This window comes from Strigops habroptila, chromosome 3, assembly GCF_004027225.2.
Source record: "Strigops habroptila isolate Jane chromosome 3, bStrHab1.2.pri, whole genome shotgun sequence".
NCBI classification, from domain to species: Eukaryota; Metazoa; Chordata; class Aves; order Psittaciformes; family Psittacidae; genus Strigops; species Strigops habroptila.
The window spans coordinates 910,755-931,415 of NC_044279.2; the positions used below are offsets into that span (position 1 = coordinate 910,755).

The window sequence follows — 20,661 nt, forward strand, 5'->3', positions numbered from 1 at the left end:
GCAGAGCTGGGTGCTGGGGGGGGTGGCTTTTGGCCAGGCACCCACCCAACATGTGTCCACCCACCCGGTCAACCTCCATCATACCCATCCATTGCTTCACTGGTGAAGGCTGGAGCACCCAGGACGCAGAGGAGCGCGTGGGGCCGAAGGCCGGTGGGGCCGGGTGGTGGCCGGGTCCTGGCCGGCGCTGAGGGTGCCCGTTGGCCTCCCGCAGGTGGAGGTGGAGGTGGAGAGCATGGACAAGGCCGGGAACTTCATCGGGTGGCTGCACATCGAGGGCCTGAACCTGTCGGTGGCGCTGGTGGAACACGCGCTCTCCAAGGTCCACTTCACCGCCGAGCGCAGCCCCTACTACAAGGCGCTGCTGGCTGCTGAGGAGGCCGCCAAGCAGAAGAAGGAGAAGGTGAGCGTGGGGCAGGACCGTCCTGGGGGTGTCCCCACCACCAGGGGTGTCCCCATGGCCAAGAGGTGTCCCCAAGCCAAGGGACATTCCCACCCCAAGACACAAGAGGTGTCCCTACCCCAAGGGACAGGCCAAGAGATGTCCCCACGCCAAAGGACATTCCAGTCCCCACCACAAGGAATTCCCCCCACAAGGAATGTCCCCACCCCAAGGGACGTCCCCATGCCAATAGGTGTCACCCTGCCAAAAGATGTCCCCATCACAAGGGACATTCCCACCCCAAGGGTTGTTCTCACCCCAAGAGATGTCCCCATGTCAAGAGTTGTCCCCATACCAAGAGATGTCCCTATGACAAGAGACATCTACTCCAAGAGATGCCCTCATCCCATGGCCAAGAGCTGTCCCCATCCCAAGGGGTGTGCCTGTGCTAAGGGATGTCTCTATCACAAGGGATGTCCTCACCCCAAGGAATGTCCCCATATCAAGAGATGTCCCGACCCCAAGGGATGTCCCCACACCAAAAGATGTCCCCCCCTCGAGAGTTGTCCTCACCCCAAGGGATGCCCGATGCTAGGTGACATCCCCACCCCAAGGTGCAGGGGATCCCGGGTACCACCACATCCATCGTCCCCTTGCCGGTGGCACCAACCACGGCCATGGTGTCCCCCAACCACCGTGTGTGTCCCCCCATGGCAGGTGTGGTCCCACTACGAGGAGGCGCCGGTGGAGGAGGTGGTGCCGGTGCTGGAGGAGAAGGAGCGCACGGCCAACTACAAACCCGTCTTCGTGACGGAGATCACGGACGACCTCCACTTCTATGTGCAGGACGTGGAGACGGGTACGGGGACAGCGCCGGGGTCCCCATCGCCCCCCAGCACCCTGCAGTGCCCAAACGTGCCCCTGGCCTTGAGCCTCAGCCCTGCGCTGAGGCTTCCACCTTCTCAACCCTGGCTCCCAACCTTGAACCCCAACCCCAGGGCCCAAAGGTGGCCCCTGGCCCTCAACCTGGACCCCACTTGACATGGGTTGGGGTGAGGGGCTCATCCCTGGCACCCCAGCGCTGGGGGTGGCCGGAGGTGGGTGCTGGATGAGGTCCCCAACCCATAGGTGCCCAACTGGAGAAGCTGATGGAGAACATGCGCACGGAGGTGGGCAACCACCCGCCGGTGGAGGGCTCCTACGCCCCACGTCGGGGTGACTTCTGCATCGCCAAGTTCGTGGATGGAGAATGGTGAGGAGAGGTCCTGGTCCCCCCAGGCCCCAGTGTGGGGTGTCACTGCCCCACGCCGAGGTGTGGTTGTGGGGTGACACCATCCCCATCCCATCCCCACCCCATCCAGGTACCGGGCCCGGGTGGAGAAGGTGGAGTCGGCCACCAAGGTCCACATCTTCTACATTGACTATGGCAACGTGAGTGCTCGGTGCGATGGGGGGTTATGGGTGGGGGGCACCCTGGGGTGACAACTGGGGCACCCCAGCTCTAGATGTGCTGTTGGGGGGGTGGTTGTGACCCTCAGCATGGCTAAAGGTGTCCAGCACCCTTGGGTGCCCTCCCAACCCCACCACTAGGAAGCCCATCACAGGGTCCCCAGCACCCTTTTGTACCTTCCCATCCCCACCTATAGATGCCCATCATGAGATGTCCAGCACCTTTGGGTGCCCTCCCAACCCTGGAACCAGGGTAACCGGCAGCAGGAAGCCCATCACAGGGTCCCCACCGTGGGTGTCCTCCCAACCCTGACACTGGGGATACCATCATGGGGTACCCAGCACCTTTGGGTGCCCTCCCAACTGTAGCACTGCAATCCCATCACAAGGTGCCCAGCACCCTTGGGTACCCTCCTAGTTCCACCCCTTGATGCCCATCACGAGATGCCCACACGAGATGTCCATCACCCTCGGGTACCCTCCCTACCCCAACACCGGGGATCCCATCACGGTGTCGCAGCACCCATGGGTGCCCCATTCCCTCCTGTGCCCCCCGCAGAAGGAGACGCTGCCCGCCACCCGCTTGGCCGCGCTTCCCCCCGCCTTCAGCACCCGCGTCCTCCCGGCACAAGCCACCGAGTACAAGTTCGCCTTCATCCAGGTGCCCCAAGACGTGAGTTTGGGGGGGTCCGGGTGGTGCCGGTGGGCTCCGGGTGGCCGGTGGCGCCTGAGGGCCCGATGCCGTGTGGTGCCGCAGGACGACGCGCGCGCGGACGCGGTGGACAGCGTGGTGAGGGACATCCAGAACACCCAGTGCCTGCTCAACGTGGAGCATCTGGGGCCCGGCTGCCCCCACGTCACCCTCCAGTTCGCCGACTCCAAGAGCGACGTGGGGCTGGGGCTGGTCAAGGAGGGGCTGGTCATGGTCGAGGTGCGCAAGGAGAAGCAGTTCCAGAAAGTGGTAGGTGACGGAGGGGTCGCGGAAGGGTCCGTCCCCCCCCCGGCCATGGGTGGTCAGACTGCTTTGGGGGGTCACCAAACCACCCCCCCCAGGGAGGGGATGTGGGTTCACCCCCTGCTCCTGTGTCCCCACAGATCACCGAGTACCTGAATGCACAGGAGACGGCCAAGAGCGCCCGGGTGAGTCGGGTGGGAGGGGGGCCTTGTGTTGGGGTGCTGGGGGTGGTGCCCCCCAACTCGAGGGTGATGATGGATGTGGTACCCCCACCTCTAAGGAGATGCTGGATGTGGTACCCCCATCTCTGGGAGGGTGATTGTGGTACCCCCATCTCCAAGCAGGTGCTGGATGCAGCTCCCCATCTCCAGGAGGTTCTGGATGTGGTACCCACATCTTTGGGGTGATGCTGGATGTGGTACCCCCATCTCCAGGGTGACTCTAGATGTGGTACCCCCATCTCTGGGAGATGCTGGATATGACACCCCCATCTCCAGGGGGGATCTTGGATGTGGTACCCCATGTCCAGGGGAGATGCTGGATGCAGCCCCCACATCTCTGGGGTGATCACTGATGTGGTACCCAGATCCCCAGGCAAATCCTGGATGTGGTACCCCCATCTCCAGGGGAGATGGTGGATGCAGACCCCCATCTCTGGGGCGATCCTGGATGTGGTACCCCCATCTGCAGGGTCCCTCTGGCTCTGGTCCCATCCCATCCCCTCTCTTGCAGCTCAACCTCTGGCGCTACGGAGATTTCCGTGCGGATGATGCAGACGAGTTCGGCTACAGCCGCTGAGGGATGCTCCGGGGGGGCTGCAGCCCCCCAGCACCCCCATACCAACGTCCCCCCTCCATCCGCCCGCATCCATCCATCCATCCATCCATCCATCCATCCATCCATCCATCCATCCATCCCCTTGCCCCATCCCATCGCCCCGGGGGCCGGGGCAGCCAAGGTGGTGGCCGCAGCTCCATGCCCTGGGAATGTCGGGATTGGGGGTGTCTCCAGCCCCCCCCCCGTCCCCCACCTTGGGCCCCCCAACAGCTGAATGTGACCCCCCTGTCCTGCCCCCCCCGGCCTGTATTTAAAGCTTCAGAGGCCCAATAAACATAGTCAAGCGTCTTCTCCATGCTGGTGTTCCCACAAGTTCATCCCATCTCCAAGCTGGGACCACCGGGAAGGGGGGTCCTCCTTTGGGGGACAGCCCCTGGGTCCTGCCTGTGTCCTGCTGTGGGGAGGGGAGCCAGGGCGGGTGGGGGGAGATGGTGCAGGGTCTGGTCCAAGCCCCTCTTGAAGCCCCAGGTCCCACTTAGGGAGCTTGAACCTGGGACCCAAAGCTGGACCCCAAACCTGGGGGGCAATTGGGGACCTTCAGGATGGGTCCTAAATGGGGTCATTAAACCTCAGCCTTGAACCTCGGGTCCCAACCCTGGGTCCCAACCCTGGGTCCTAAATGTGGCCCCTGACATTGAACCATCACCCTGGGTCCCAACTGTGGCCCCTCGACGTGGACCCCAACCATGGACCCCCAACCCTGGACCCCCAACTCCAGGTCCTAAATGTGGCAGCTGACCTTGAACCTCGACCCTGGATCCTGACCATGTCTCCTAGACCTGGAACTCAACCCCTGGGTCCCAAACATGGATCCCCAAATCCCAAACCCGGACCTCAACTCTGGGTCCCAAATACAGCCCTTAGACCTGGGTCCCAGCCCTGGGTCCCAGCCATGATCCCAACCCCAGATCCCAACTCTGGACCTCAACCCTGCGTCCCAAATGTGGCCCCTGACCTTGAACCTCAACCCTGGGTCCCAGCCATGATCCCAGCCCCAGATCCCAACCATGGATCCCAACCAAATGTGGCCCCTGACCCTGAATCTGAACCCCAAGTCCCCATCAGGGACCTCAACCCTGAACCTCAACCCCTGGAGCCCATCCTGGACCCCAACCTTCACCCAACCCTCATCCTGACCCATGGGTGGGGACACGGGGGGGTGCTCCCTGCACCCCAAGGTGCCATCACCCCCCCACCCCAAGCTCATCCTGGTCACCCCAGTGCTGCTGGTCGCAGTCTCTATGGGACCACTGGTCAATGCCACCCATGGGCACCATCCCAGCACTGCCACCATCCCTGGTGTCCCCATTGCTGGTGATCGATGACCATGATGGGGGGGTCGGGGGCAGGCCCCCGTCCCCTCTGGCCACCCTTGGTCCTGGCTGCTAATTATAGAGCTGCACTAATTGAGATTGATCCCGTGGGAGCCAGGGGCGCTGGTGCTGGGGCCGATGATTAGCACCAACCACTGGAGTTAAAGGAAGAGCTGGGGGGGGGGTCCTGGGACATAGGTGGCTGCTCCCACCCCAGCAGCTCCATGTCCAGCACCATGGTGGTGGTCTCTGAGGGTCCCTGGAGGCCTCTGGGGGTTCCTGATGGTCTCTGTCTATATGTGGGGGGGTTCTCGGGGTCTTTGAGAGCCCCCGGAGGCCTCTGGCTGTACCTGCTCCTCTCCGGTGCTTGACCTTGGTCCATCATTGGAGCGGGATGAGCCGCCCTCATCAGTGCCACGGGATGTGGGCACCACGAGGGCACTGCGGGTGACACTGCGGGTGACACTGTGGGTGACACTGCGGGTGACACTGCGGTGTCCGGGGAGACAGGGACACATACGGGGGGCGCATCTCAATCAGAACGGGATGTACCCGCATGGGACTGTCCCTCGGGTCCCCCCCGGCCCCAGTGTTACCAGATAGGGGACACCGGAGAACTCTATGGCAGGGGATCCAGTGCCCCAGTGTCACCAGTATCCACCGCCAGGGACCCCAGTGCCCTTCATGGCAGAGGACTGTGTCCCTCCAGTGTCACTAATGTCACCGGTGTCACCGGTGTCTTCTCTGTGCTGGGGTGCTCCCCAGTTACAGCCCAGTGGGCACCAGCGTGAACTGGCGGGGGGCGAGGGAGGTGGCTTCTGGCTCTGCTGGGCGGTGCTGGGCGGTGCTGGGCGGCGCTGGGCGGTGCTGAGCTGTGCGCAGAGCGAGGGACAGGAGAGGGAAACGGCGACACCTGCCGGTACCGGTACAACACATCCCGGTACGGCTCTATCCCTGTACAACCCATCCCAGTGCAACCCATCCCCGTACAACCCATCCCAGTACAACACATCCCAGTGTCGCTTTATCCCAGTACAACCCATCCCAGTACAACTCATCCCAGTACAGCCCCGTAATTAGCCGTGTGTGTGTGTGTGCGCACATGCAAAGTGCGGATGTGCACACGTGTGTGCATCCGTGTGTGCGGGTGCACACTGTGCACGTGTGTGCTTGTGTGTATGTATGTACCCTGTGTGCGTTCACATGTGCACTCTGTGTGCAGGTGTGTGTGCAATGAGGGCGCGCGCAGCGTGCACATGCGTGTGCGTGCACTGTGTGTGTGCACTGCACGCGTGTACAGGGGCACACACGTGTCCTCTGTGCGTGTGCCCTACGTGTGTTCGCTGTGTGCACACGTATGAGGGTGCTGAGGGGCGTGCACGTGTGTGAGTGTGCAGGGCGTGCACATGTGCGTGCACATGTGTGTGCACATGTGTGTGCACGTGTGTGCATGTGTGTGCCCCCGTGTCCCGCCCCCTGTCCCGGGGGGGCGTGGCCTGTCGAGGGGGGGCGTGGCTATCCCAGCGCCGCGCCCCCCCCGGGTCCCTGTGCCCCCCCCCGTTCCCGGGTCCCCAACACCCCCCCACGGGGTACACGAGTGTTTGGGGGGGGGGGGGACGAGCACTGGGGGGGTGCCCCCCTGTCCCCCGGGTGGGTGTCCCCCCCCCATGTCGTTTACCCCCCCCCCACCGTGTCCGTTCCCCGCCCCCCCAATATGCGTCCCCCCCCTCCCGTGTCGTTATCCCCTATGGGGGGGTGTCCCCATTGGGGGGGGGTGGCTGGTCCCCATATTCGTCCCTTTGTCCCCAAAATAGCCGCAGACACCGAAGGGGGGGGGGACAGGGGTGGAACAACCGCTCCCCCCCCCATGGCTCCGCCCCCCCCCTCCCCCCCCCTTTTGGGCTATTTTTAGCTCTCGCGTGTTTCCAGGGGAACCCTGATGACGCAGTGACGTCAATGCGGGTCAACCGCCGCGCGCCGGGGCCCCCCCGCTCCGTGGCCGCCCCCCCCATCGCAGCGGCAGCCGCAGGTAGGACCGGGGCGGGGGGGGGGGGCAAACACCGGGATCCCCCCTGAACCCCCCCCCCCACCGGGACCGGGACCCCCCCCCCCCCCAACCCCGCGGGACCCGTGCACTGGGCCTGGGGGGGGGGGGGGGCACACCCCGATATCTGCCCATGACACCCCAGGGAGACCGCGCACCCCGGGACAGCCCCCCCCCACCCATAGCACCCCGGGAGCCCCCACTGCAGCACGTCGGCAGCCTCCGTGCCCACATACCCCCCCCCCGCAGCACCCCAGGAGGACCGGGACCCCCAAACCCCCCCCCCCCCCAGCACCGCGGTGATCCCAGACCCCCCCCCTCCCAGCGTCGGGGACCCCGCGACCCCCGACCCGCCCCTCTTCCAGCACCCCTGCACCCCCAGACCTGCCCCCCGAAGTACTCTAGGACCCAACCCCCCCCTTGCAGCACCCCAGCACCCCTATTGCCACCCCCATGCCCCCTCCTCCTCACTGGGGCCACCCATACCCCCTCCCAGATCCCCCCTGTGCACCCCACACCGCATCCCCCCTTCCACCCCGCATGGGGACCACCCTGTGTGTCCCCCCGCACCCCGTGTGCCCCCCCCCGTGTCCCCCCCCACACCCCGTGTGACCCCCCCAGGTCCCCTCTATCCCGGGGGGGAGTCCCACACCAGGCTCCGTCCAGCACCACAGTAGGGCTGGGGAGGGGTCATGGGGGACCCCAAAACCAGGCTGGGATCCTCGCGGTGATGCAGGAAGGTCTCCGACCCACCCCCAGTGATGTCCCCTCGGTCCCTTCTGTCCCCCCAACCTCAGAGGGGAGGTTTTGGGGTGATGGGGACCCCACAGAGCCGGAGCATCACCCACCCTGGTGCTGCCACCCATGGGGACGTGGGGACGGGCGCTGTAAGGTGTCACCTGCCCCGTCACCCTGCGCCATGGGGCTGCGGGACGGGGACGTGGCCATGGGGTGGAGGTGACGATGGGGTAGAGATGGGGCTGTGGGATGGAGACACGGCCACAGCACAGAGGTGACCACGGGATGGAGAGGTGGCCGTGGCACAGACGTGACTGCGATGGAGGTGACCATGGGATGGGGACAGGGCTATGGGGTGGAGATGAAGGTGGGATGGAGATGAGGCTGCAGGAAGGACCACGGGATGGAGACGTGGCCACAGCACGGAGATAACCATGGGATGGAGATGGGGCTGTGGGATGGAGATGTGGCCACGGTGCAGAGATGACCATGGGATGGAGGCGACCATGGGATGGGGACGGGGCTATGGGGTGGAGATGGTGGTGGGATGGAGATGGGGCTGCAGGAAGGACCACGGGATGGAGACGTGGCCGCGGCAAGGAGGTGACCATGGGCTCAGCGTGACTCCCTGTGAGGACCCCGGGCTCCGGGAGCTGCTTCCTCAGCTGCCCCCCGGGATCCGCATCCCTGCCCTGTCACCGCCGGGTGCTCCCCATGGGCCCCCCGGGCACCGGCACCCCGAGGAGCTCCAGTGGCTGTCCCAAAGCCGAGCCTGGAGCGACCGGCCTGCGCTTCCCTGCCTGGATCCACCGGGATCCTGCAATCCCAGCCTGCAGCTGATGGGAGCCTGCGCTTCCGCGCACACATCCACCGGGATCCTGCACTTCCCGGCCTGCCTCTGGTGGGATCCTGTGCTTCCCTGCACACATCCACTGGGATGCTGTGCTTCCCTGCCTGCACCTGGGGTGAATCTGTGCTTCCCTGCCTGCATCCAACAGGAACCTGCGCTTCCCTGCCTGCAGTTGACGGGATCCTGTGCTTCCCAGCCTGCATCCAACAGGATCTTCATCTTCCCTGCCTGCAATCAATGGGATCCTGCGCTTCCTTGTCCACAGCGAGTGTGATCCTGAGCCTCCCTGCCGGCATCCAACAGGATACTGTGCTTCCCTGCCTGCATCCATTGGGATCCTGCACTTCCCTGCCTCTACGTGACTGGATCCTGAGCATCCCTGCCTGCATCCAATGGGATCCTGCACTTCCCTGCCTGCATTCAAAAGGATTTGGTGCTTCCGTGCCTGCATCCGACGGGATCCTGCACTTCCCTGCCTTTATGTGACTGGATCCTGCACTTCCCTGCCTGCATCCAAAAGGGTATGATGCTTCCCTGCCTGCATCCAAAGGGATATGATGCCTCCCTGCCTGCATCCGAAAGGATCCTGCATTTCCCTGCCTGCAGCCGACAGGATGCTGCGCTTCCCTGCCTGCATCCGTTTGGATCCTGCTCTTCCTTTCCTGCACCCTTTGGGATCCAGCCCTGCTCTGGCTGCTTCAAGGCCGCACAGTGCAGCACCCCCCCGCCATGAGCGCACACGTGTGTTCACACGTGTGTTCTGTGTCCACGTGTGTCCGTGTCCACGTGTGTCCATGTCCCGTGTCCCGCTGTCCCTCTCGGGTCTTTTTGCGGTCTGGGCTTGCTGTCCCCTCCGCGGCACTCAGGAAGCCCTTACCCCAAAAAGCATCCGCGGGGGACCCACTCGCCGGGCGCCCCAAACCCGCCCTGGGGACAGAGGGGACACCGCGCACGGGGGGCGCACGAGGCCACCGGGACCCTCGGGTGGCGCCTGGGGGGACACACACACACGTGTGACACGGGGCAGCACCCGTGGGGTGGTGGGTGCACGTCGCTGCGGGGGGGGCAGCTCATGGGGACAGGACAAGGTGAGGCCACAACGTGTCACCATGGGCAGGGTACGGGCACCAGCCGGGGCTTCTTGTGCACGAGTGTGTGCGTGCACGAGGGCGCACAGCCCCGCTGTGTACATAGGGGCGCACGGCCCCACAGCGTGCACGAGGATGCACGAGGATGCAGGAGGATGCACGAGGATGCAGGAGCTCACTGCATGCGCGGGCACCAGAGCCCCGGAGTGTGCACAAGGATGCGCAACCCCACTGTGTGCACAAGGATGCGCAACCCCACAGTGTGCACATGGGTGTGCACAACCCCTGTGTCACCGCCCCACCGGCTGCGCGCCAGCACGTGCCGGGGACACCCCGTGTGCGCAGGGAGAAGCACAAACGGCTGCGGCACGGCCTGAAGTGCCGCCAGGATCCTCGTCCCCACATCCTCTTGTCCCCATGTCCCTCATCCCCATGTCCCTCATTCCCATGTCCCTCATCCCCACATCCCCTTGTCCCTTTGCCCTCTTGTCCCTTTGCCGTCTTGTCCCCATGTCCCCACATCCCCTCGTCCCTTCATCCCTTCATCCTCTTGTCCCCTCATCTCGTTGTCCCCTTATCCCTTGTCCCCACCAGCACCCCATGGCCATGGGTCCCCTCCCACCGTCACACCCGTCCCCAGCACACCCGTCCCCCCTGTGGCTGGTGGTGGCTCCGCGGTGAATGTCGCTGTGACCGATGTCCCCGTCCCCTGCCCAAGTGCCACCCCCTGGCCCCATATCCCCTGCTGGATCCCAGTGCTCCCAGTTTGGGTGCCCAGTTACCAGCACCAACAGCAACCCGCTTGTGAGGGTTTCACGTGGTGCTTGCACACGTGCATGCACATACATGCACATACATGTGCATACGTGTGTCCCCTGCAGCAAAGCCCGGCTCTGCCACCCACCCTGGGGGCAGCCGGGGGGGACATGGGGACACCGGGGACACTATTGCAGCCCTGTCCCACAGTCCTGTCCCCCCCGGTGGCACCCAGGGGATGGGGTGAGGGGACTGGGGGTGATGGTGATGGGGGGGACAGGGACTGGGGACATCAATGTGAGCGATGCTCTTAGAGGGGATGGAGACTGGGGACAGGGCTTGGGGACAGGAGTGGTGGTGGCCTGGGGGGACAGGGGCTGGGGACATGAATGGGAGCGATGCTGGGACAGGGGTGCAGAGGCTGGGGAGCAGGATCTGGCCGTGAAGGGGACAAGGAGTGGGGACATGAGTGATGGTGGCTGCAGGGGACGGGGCTTGGGGACAAGTGTGATGCTGGTGGTGGAGGGGACAGGGTTGGGGGTCACGGGTGATGCTGGGGGGGACAGGGCTTGGGGACAGGAGCAGGAGCTGGCTGAGAGGGGGACAGGGTCTGGGGACATGAGAGGGGTGGTGGTGGCTGGGGGGGGACAGGGTCTGGCGACACGAGTGATGGTGACCTCGGGGGGACAAGGAAGTAGGGACAGGAGCAGGAGGTGGCTGCGGGGGTCACGGTTTGAGGACACAGTGATGGTGGCTGGGGGGGACAAGGACTGGGGATGTAAGTGGGAGCAATGGGGTGGGGACAGGAATTGGGGACAGGAGGGGGAGGGATGTGCCAGGGACAGGAACTGGGGACAAGATCGATGCTGGTGGGGGGGGGACAGGGATCAAGGACAGGGCTTGGGGACAGGGGACATGGGGGGCGATGCTGCTGGGGGGTACAAGGGTTGGGGACACAGTGATGGTGCCGGGGGGGTCAGGCCGTGGTGACACGACCGATGCTGGCAGGGGGGTCCCGCTTGTCCCCGCTGTCCCCTGGGGCGCTGACCCGCGGTTCCTGGCAGGGCTGTGGCCGTGTTTGCCCGGCACCGCAGCGGGTGGCAGTGACAGCCCTTGTCACCCCCCAGGCACCCCGACAACCCCCCCGGCACCCTGGGGGCACCCACAGGGCCACACGCTCATTGCCGGGGTGCTGCGGTGCATCGGGGTGCCCCAGCTCGGGGGGTGACAGGGACACACCGCAGGGACCTTGGCCACCCTCCACCCATGGCCGTGTCCCCCGCAGGGTCCATTGTCACCCAATGCGGGGGGGTCCCTGCCCCCCAACAAAGCCCCATTATCCCCCTTGGGCCACCCCATCTGTGTCCCTGCGTGACCCCGGCTGTGTCCTGCCCTGTCCCCCCCCAGGTGTGGGGACACCAGACAGCACCCAGCACCCTCCCCCCCAGGGTGCAGGTACCTTTTGGGGACACCCATGAGCCCCCATGCCGGGGTTTGAAGCCCCCCCAAAGGGGCTCCATGTCCCCATATCCCCTTGTCCCCGTGTCCCATATCCCCGTATCCTCATAGCCCCATGTCACCATTACCCCCTTGTCCCCCCATGTCCCCATATATCCCCATGTTCCCCCATATCCCCATGTTCCCCCATATCCCACATCCCCATATCCCAATGTTCCCCCATATCCCCATGTCCCCATATGCCCATACCCCCATGTCCTCACATCCTCATGTTTCCATATCCCCATGTTCCCCCATGTCCCCATGTCCCCCCATGTCCCCATGCCGTCCCCGTGTCCCCATGGGGACCCCGTGGTGATGCCGGTGTCAAGCGGGGTGAATCCCAACCGCAGGAACGTGGGTGCTAGTCCAGGCTGGCCGCAGGATCCCTCGGGAATGCTGGGCTCCCCCCCCCGGGCTGCCGGCAATCCCGGCGGCTCCGGCCAGCCCGTAATATCCAGGAATCAGCCGGGTGGCTCCGCACCAAAAATAACAGCGGGGCGCGGGGGGGGGACACAGGGAGAATCCCGCGGGATGGGGGCTGCGGGTTCCCGCCTGCCCCGGGGTGAATCCTGGCCCTGGATCCCGAATCCCGGCTCCTGGGGAACCCCCTGCTGAGGGGGTGCGTGGCCGGGGTGGCCCCCGGGGATGGCGACAGGGACATGGGGCCCGGGGGGTGTCCCCCCGGGGGTGCAGACGGGCTCATGGGGCTCTTGGTGACAGTGGGCACCGTCCCTGTCCCCATCCCTATCCCTATCCCTATCCCTATCCCTATCCCTCTCCCCAGCCCATCCTGGTCCTTGTCCATGTCCCTGTCCCATCCCTACTCCCAGCCCTGTTCCCATCCCCACCCCCAGCCCTGTTCCCATCCCCATCCCTGTCGCTATCCCCATCCTGCACCCAGCCCATCCTGGTCCCCATCCTACCCCGGCCCAATTTCTGCCCCCATCCCTGGCCCTGCCCCATCCCCGGCCCTGTCCCATCCCCGTCCCATCCCCACCCTATTCCCATCCCCACCCTATTCCCATCCCCATCCCTGTCCCCATCCCCATCCCTGTCCCCATTCCCATCCCATCCCTGTCCCTGTCCCCATCCCCATCCCATCCCACCTGCCCAGGTGAGTGTGTGCCAGATGTGCGCGCCCAGATGTGTGCGTCCGTCCAGCTGTGCATCGGCGCAGACAGACCCGCCTGTCCCCAGATGTGCATCTGCCCAGACACGAGTGCGCCCAGATGTGCTGTGAGCGTGCCCAGCTGTGCCCAGGGGCAGTTCTGTGTGTGCCAGATGTGTGTGTGTGCGCCCAGATGTGTGTGTGCGCCCAGCTGTGCCCGGGGCAGACCTGCGTGTGCACGGCCGCACGCGCGCTGCCCGACGTGTGCTCACACCCGTGTGTGCCCCCCCCCAGGTGGGTGCCGTGGGGCAGGACGGGGCCAAGGAGGGAGGGACCCGGGGGTGGGGGGGGGTGTCCCATGGGAGCACCCGGGTGCGTGTGAGTGCACGACGCGTGTGCGTGTGCACGGCGCTGCCGGCCGCGATGTGTCACCGCGCACACGCACACGGGGGGGGCGGCTCCACCCGGGCACGTAGACACGCAGGACGCGCCCGCCCGCTGTGGGGCACGCTGTGGGGCGGGGACGGGCTGGGAGGTGCCGCTGGGGTCACCTGGGGACACCCCCCCCCCGGTGCTCGGGGTATCACCGGGGACCCCCTGCGTTCACTGTGCCCCGGGTTCCCCCCCCGGTGCATCCCTCGACCCCCCCCCAGTGCTCCGTGTGACCCCAGGACACCCCCCCCATGTGCTTGGGGTATCCCCGCGGCCCCCCCCATGTTCACTTGGACCCGTTTCCCCCCGCGGAGCATCTCCGGGCCCCCCCCTCCCATGTTCGGTTCATCCCTGGGCACCCCTTTCCGATGCTCCTCAGGACCCCCCCCCTTATCGCTGTAATCCGGGACCCCCTCCCCGTGCTCGGTTCATCCTTGGAGAACCCCCCCTCAATGCTCCGTATGTCCCCGGGACCCCCCCGGTTATTGTTGTGTCCCGGGACCCCCCCGCTCGGTGCATCCCCGGGATCTCCATCGCGTTCGGTGCATCCCCGGGACACCCCCCCCAATGCTCGGTTCATCTCTGGGCCCCCCCCCCCCGTGCTCCGTATGTCCCCGGGACCCCCTCACCACGTTCGGTTCATCCCCAGGACCCCCCCATTATCGCTGTATCCCGGGACCCCCCCGCCCCGTTCTCCGTGTGTCCCCGGACCCCCGCGTTCATTGTGTCCCAGGATTAACCCTTCCCATTGCATCCCCCCCGATACTCCGTGTGACCCCGGGACCCCCCCCCCCGTTATTGCTGTGTCCCGGGACCCCCCCGCTCGGTGCATCCCCGGTCGGACACGGACCCACGGACGGACCCACGGACCCACGGACACGGCCGGACCCACGGACACGGCCGCGGTCGGGCCGGGGCGGGCGGGGCCGGGAAGCGCCGTTGTGCAACGGCCCCGCTCCCCTATAAAAGGGGGGCCGCGGGGATGGAGCCGCGGACGGGACCTGACGGGACCCACGAGGCGAGCCAGGTAAGGGGAGACCCCCCCCGCACCCTGAACCCCGACACCCCTTGTCCCGGGGCACCCCTTGTCCTGGGACCCCCGTTCTCCCGGGACATCCCATCCATGGGACACCCCCACTATGGGGCTCCCCTTGTCCCCGGACGCCCCCGTCCACGGGACACCCCCAACCAGGGACCCCCATTCTCCTGGGACACCGCCCCCCGCCATGGGATACCCCTTGTCCCGGGACACCCCCACCCCAGGACACCCCCACTGTGGGACCCCCCTTCCCCAAGGACCCCCCTTGTCCCTGGATACCACCCCCATAGGACACCCTTTGTCCTGGGACAGCCCCCCATGGGCTCACCCTTCTTCCGGGACACCCCCACCTCGGGACACCCCCACTTTGCCCCCCAACTGCCCACTGTGGGACCCCCCAACACTGTGGGGAGCAGAGCGGGGCGGGGGGGACGACCCCGCTGTCCCCCCCTGACCCCAGGGGACGTGAGGGGACATCCCTGTCTCTCCCCATATCCCCCCAATCCCCATGTCCCCCCATCCCACGTCCCCTCACCCCATGTCCCTCATCCCCATGTCCTCATGTCTCCCCCATCCCACGTCCCCCTCATCCCCATGTCCCCCCAGTGCCCATGTCCCACATTGTCCCCATCTCCTCCCTCACCCCTGTCCCCCTCTTGTCCTTATGTCTCTGTGTCTCCCGCATCCTCATGTCCCCCCATCCCCATGTCCCCCCATCCCCATGTCCATGTCCCATGTCCCCCTCATCCCCATGTCCCCCTCATCCCCATGTCCCCATCCCCATGTCCCCCTCATCCCCATGTCCCCCTTGTCTTATCCCCATGTCCCCATCCCCATGTCCCCCTCATCCCCATGTCCCCCTTGTCTTCATGTCCCCATGTCCCCCTCATCCCCATGTCCCCCTCATCCCCATGTCTCCATTCCCATGTCCCCCTCATCCCCATGTCCCCCTTGTCTTATCCCCATGTCCCCATCCCCATGTCCCCCTCATCCCCATGTCCCCCTTGTCTTCATGTCCCCATGTCCCCCTCATGCCCATGTCCCCCTCATCCCCATGTCCCCCTCATTGCCATGATGTCCCCATCCCCATGTCCTCTCATCCCCATGTTCATGTCCCCATGTCCCCCCAACCCCATGTCCCCCCTCATCCCCATGTCCCCTCATCCCCATGTTGCCATCCCCATGTCCATGTCCCCATGTCCCCCCATCCCCATGTCCCCATCCCCATGTCCCCATCCCCATGTCCCCCTTGCCTTCATGTCCCCATGTCCCCCCAACCCCATGTCCATGTCCCCATGTCCCCCCATCCCCGTGTCCCCACCCCGGGCTCACTCCCCGCTCTGCCCCCCCGGAGGTCACCTGTGCGGGTTGCGGGGTCCCCCCCGTCACGGCTGCGGTGCCATGTGGGGCCCGGCCGCGCCGCTCTGGGCGCTGCTGTGCCTGGGGCTGCCCGCGGCCGGGGGGCGCCCCGTGGGGCTGGACAAGGTGAGGCTGGACACGAGGAACCTCACCCGCACCCTCAGCACCCGCCTGCAGCGCCTGCAGGTGAGCGGGGGGGCCGGGGGGGGCCCCGAGGGGAGGGGGTATGGAAGGAGGGGGGTCTGTGCCCACACTGGGGGGGGACACACACCATGGCTGGGGGGGTCTCTGAGGCACAGATTGGGGAGTTCCCATGGGTGGGATGCTGAATAGGGGGTCCCGGGGGGTCCGTATAGAGAGGGGGGTGTCTGTGCCCTAACTGGGGGTCCCGGGGGGGTCCCCATGGCTGAGGGGGTTGGGGAGGGTGAGGCAGGGATTGGGGGTCCCGGGGGGGGGATGTTGCATGGGGGTCCCCATTGCTGAAGGGCCCTGGGGGGGCTCTGTGCCCTTAATAGGGATCCCCAAGTGGGGCGGTCTGTGCCCTGTATGAGGGGGTTCCCCGGGGGGGGGGGTGTGATCCTCATGGCTTGGGGGGGTCTGTGCCCAGATGAGGGGTCTCCGGGGGAGGGGGCCCTATGGCTGTGTGTGCTGGGGGGGTCTCTGGGGGTACCCAAGGGGGGACCGTGCCCTGATCCCCTTGGCTGGGGGGGTCTCCATGCCCAGATGGGGGGGTCCAAAGGGGGGTTTGTTTGGGGGGTGGTGTATTCCCAGGGGGATCTCCATGGCTGGGGGGGGGGCTATGCCCTGGATAAGGGTGTTCCCATAGGGGTAGATGCCGGGGGGGGGGGGGGACCCCCATGCCCAGATGTGGGGTCCCCAAGGCTGAGGATGCTGAGGGGGGGGGTGGGGGTGTCTGTGACCTGGATGGGGGGGTCCCCGGGGGGGGGGTGTCTGTGGGTGCTGACCCCCCCTCTCCCCCCGCAGCTGTTCCCCCTGGGGGTGCAGATCCGCGGGCTGGGGGCGCTGCTGGAGGGGCCGCCCCCCCCGCTGGGGCTGGGGGCGATGGCGCAGCGCCTGCAGCTCTTCCAGCGCCTGCTGGGGGCGCTGCCGGGGGGGGGGGCCCCGCCGGGGGGGGGGGCGCTGCCGGGCGGGGGGGGGGCCCCGCTCGCGCAGGTGGCCACGGACCTGGAGACGCTGCGGCACCTGCTGGGGGCCATGGGCGCGCTCCTGCGCTGCCCCCCCCGCCGCCGCCCCCCCCGCGCCCCCCCCCGCGCCCCCCGCCATGGCCGAGGCGCCCCACACCGCGGCGGGGGTCACCCTGGCCCGGCTGCGCCGCTGCCTCGAGGCGCTGGAGCGGGGGCTCGAGGGGGGGGACATGGGGTGCTAACGGGGGACGTGGGGGGGACCCAAGTTGTTAATGGGGGGGACATGGAGGGGGGGACCCGGGGTGTTAACGGGGGGATATGGAGAGACATGGGGGGGACATGGGGTGTTAATGGGGGAACATGGGGGGACCCAAGTTGTTAATGGGGGGGACATGGACGAGGGGACCCGGGGTGTTAATGGGGGGATATCGAGAGACATGGGGGGGACATGGGGTGTTAACGGGGGAGACATGAGGGAACACGGGGGAACACATGGGGGGACCCAGGTTGTTAATGGGGGAACACATTGAGGGGACCCGGGGTGTTAACGGGGGGACATGGAGGGGGGAGCCGGGGTGCTGATGGGTGGGTGACATGGGGAAGATGGGGGGGAGAAAGGAGGAAACAAGGGGACATATGGGGGGAGCCGGGGTGCTAACGGGGAGAGATGTGCCATAGGGGGATATGGGGGAGACGGGGGGGCCACACGGGGGGGATCCGGCTGTTATGGGGGGGGACATGGGGGGGCCGCGGCTGTTCCCAGGGGCCGCGCTGCAGTGACTGCTGGTGCTTTGCTGCGGGTTGGGGGTTGTTGCTGCTATTTCATTGCTATCTTATTTTATTGCTATTTTATTACTTCATTGCTATTTTATTATTTCATTGCTATTTTCTTGCTGTGTCGTGACGTGTCACCGTCGTGATATTTTCGTGCTATTTTATTGTTATTTATTACTATTATTTTACTGTCATTTTGTTATTTTATTATTATAGCATCACTTTAAGTATTATTTTATTGTAATTTAATTTTTGTTATTCTATCAATATTTCTAATATTTCATTATTTTACTTTTAATATGTTGCCGTTATTTTATTGTCATCATCAAATTACGATCGAATTCTTCTTATTTCGTTATTAGTTACAATTAGTGATTTCGCATTGAATTCTTATTATTTCCTCATCAGCTTATTAAAATGTTGCCAGCATCCCCTGAGAAGGGAATTCTTCATTTCTTAGCCTTGGATTGTTATTCTATTATCGCTATTATTATTTCATTTTATAATTTATTGTTATTTTTATCATTGAGTTATTGAATTCTCATTATTATCACATCGTTATTATTGTATCTTATTAAATCCTTATTTTTTCATTATAATTGAATTATTAAATTCCTAATATTTTATTATCATATTATTATTATTGCCCCTATAATAATAAATTCTTATTATTTTATAATCATTTTATTCCTATTTTGATATTGAACGATCGTGGAATTATTCACTCTGCTTGAATGACCACGCCGTGGGGACGATGATGATGGGGATGATGATGATGATGATGGTGACAATGATGACGATGCTGATGGTGCCGATGGTGGCGGCCCCGCCGGTGCCCCCAACCCCCTCCTGGCACAGGGACCCCAAAGGAGGGGCCGACCCAAGGGGCACCCCCGGACACGGGGTCACACGGGGTCACTTCAGGTCACTCAGGGTCACACTCGGGCTGACTCAGCCCCGGGGTTCAGCAGCCCCCCACAGGGGGACAGGGGAGGACATGGGGGGACACAGGGATGGGGGGGACACAGGGACAGGAGGGGACATGGGGGGACAAGAGAGGACACAAGGACATGGGGGGGCACACGGAGACATGAGGGGGGACACACGGGGGACGACACACATTTGGGGTCACGGTGGGGGACATGAGGTGACACACGGGGGGACACACGGGGGGGCTCACGGGGGGGCGCAGGGACCTGAGGGCACCTTTTAGCCTCCAAAAAGCTTTATATTAAAATATACTCCAACACTTTTACACAAGGGGGGGAGCACCCATGGGGGGGTCAGGGCGCTGGGGGGGGTCAGGGTGGTGGTCAGGGTGCCGGTGGGGGGTCAGGGGTCAGGGTGCCGGGGGGGGTCTCAGCTCTCGAACCACTTATTCCTCTTGGCCGCGGGGGGGTCACTGCCCAGGATCTTCCTCTTGTATTGCTCCACCAGGGCACTGAACCGGGCCTCGGCCCCCCCGGGGCCCCCCCTGCGAGCCTGAGGGGCGGGCGGTGAGATGGGGGTCCCCAAACCCCCCCGTCACCCCAAATACACCCCCCAACCCACCCGAGATGGGGGTCCCCAAACCCCCCCGTCGCCCCAAATACACCCCCCAACCCACCCGAGATGGGGGTCCCCAAACCCCCCCCGTCACCCCAAATACATCCCCCAACCCACCCGAGATGGGGGTCCCCAACCCCCCCGTCGCCCCAAATACACCCCCCAACCCACCCGAGATGGGGGTCCCCAACCCCCCCCGTCGCCCCAAATACACCCCCCAACCCACCCGAGATGGGGGTCCCCAAACCCCCCCGTCGCCCCAAATACACCCCCCAACCCACCCGAGATGGGGGTCCCCAAACCCCCCCCGTCACCCCAAATACATCCCCCAACCCACCCGAGATGGGGGTCCCCAACCCCCCCCGTCGCCCCAAATACACCCCCCAACCCACCCGAGATGGGGGTCCCCACCCCCCCCGTCGCCCCAACTACACCCCCCAACCCACCCGAGATGGGGGTCCCCAAACCCCCCCCGTCACCCCAAATACATCCCCCAACCCACCCGAGATGGGGGTCCCCAACCCCCCCCGTCGCCCCAAATACACCCCCCAACCCACCCGAGATGGGGGTCCCCAACCCCCCCCGTCGCCCCAAATACACCCCCCAACCCACCCGAGATGGGGGCCCCAAACCCCCACCCACATGCACCCAGGGGGGGATTGGGAATGATGGGGGGGTCCCCAAATCTCACCCCTCCCCCCAAATTCCCCCCCCCCCTGGACCCAAGGGGGGAGTTATGGGGGTCCCCAAATTCCCCCTCCCCATGTGCCCAAGCATGGGGGGGGTCCCCAAATCCATCCCCCCCCACTCAGCATCGTTGGGGCTGCAGGGCCAGGGCAGGGGGTGAGGAGACCCCCAAGTACTCCCAGTTAGGGGGATGTGACCCCCCCGAAAGCTCCTGGGGGGGCCATTGGAGAGGGGGGGTGTGGGGTTGGGGGGTCCTTACCTTGGGGGGGGGGCACCTTGTGCTTCTCCTTCCTCCGCTGGGCTTTGGCCTTGGGCTGCTTCTGCTTGGGGGGGGGCTTCACCTTCCCCTTGTCCCGCTTCCTGGGGCGGGGTTAGAGTAAAGGGGCACCCATGGGTGCTCAGTACCCCCCATGGGTGCTCAGCACCCCCCATGGGTGCGAATGTACCCCCCTGGGTGCTGCCCAGCAGCAGCCAGAGGGGATCTGGGGTGCAGGAGGGGAGGGGGAAGACGGGGACCCCCCGAGATGGGGCAAGAAGAGGAAGGAGGGGAGGAAGAAGGGGGGGATGAAGAACATGAGAAGGGGGGGGGGGAAGGCAGCAAATGGGGGAGGAAGAGGAAGGGGGGGAGGAAGATGAAGGGGGGGAAAGATGAAGGGGGAA

The 20,661-nt window shown here is 65.0% G+C and overlaps 1 protein-coding gene and 1 long non-coding RNA gene across 2 annotated transcripts in view; one reads left to right on the top strand and one right to left on the bottom strand.

Moving 5' to 3' along the window:
* Positions 1-3,918, top strand: part of SND1 (staphylococcal nuclease and tudor domain containing 1) — a 104,019-nt gene extending 100,101 nt beyond the window's left edge. The window contains exons 17-24 of the mRNA XM_030472073.2: positions 215-403; positions 1,100-1,241; positions 1,511-1,634; positions 1,744-1,813; positions 2,391-2,504; positions 2,589-2,792; positions 2,927-2,971; positions 3,519-3,918. Of these exons, the coding sequence (XP_030327933.1) occupies positions 215-403; positions 1,100-1,241; positions 1,511-1,634; positions 1,744-1,813; positions 2,391-2,504; positions 2,589-2,792; positions 2,927-2,971; positions 3,519-3,584 (954 nt within the window). The 3' untranslated portion in view covers positions 3,585-3,918. The remainder of the gene's footprint in view (positions 1-214; positions 404-1,099; positions 1,242-1,510; positions 1,635-1,743; positions 1,814-2,390; positions 2,505-2,588; positions 2,793-2,926; positions 2,972-3,518) is intronic.
* Positions 3,919-18,437: 14,519 nt separating this feature from the next.
* LOC115601729 lies at positions 18,438-20,365 on the bottom strand. Its single transcript, XR_003989461.2, has 2 exons — positions 20,261-20,365; positions 18,438-19,251 (listed from the first exon to the last, which is right to left on the bottom strand). It is a non-coding gene; the product is annotated as an uncharacterized LOC115601729 (long non-coding RNA).
* Positions 20,366-20,661: the final 296 nt, after the last annotated feature.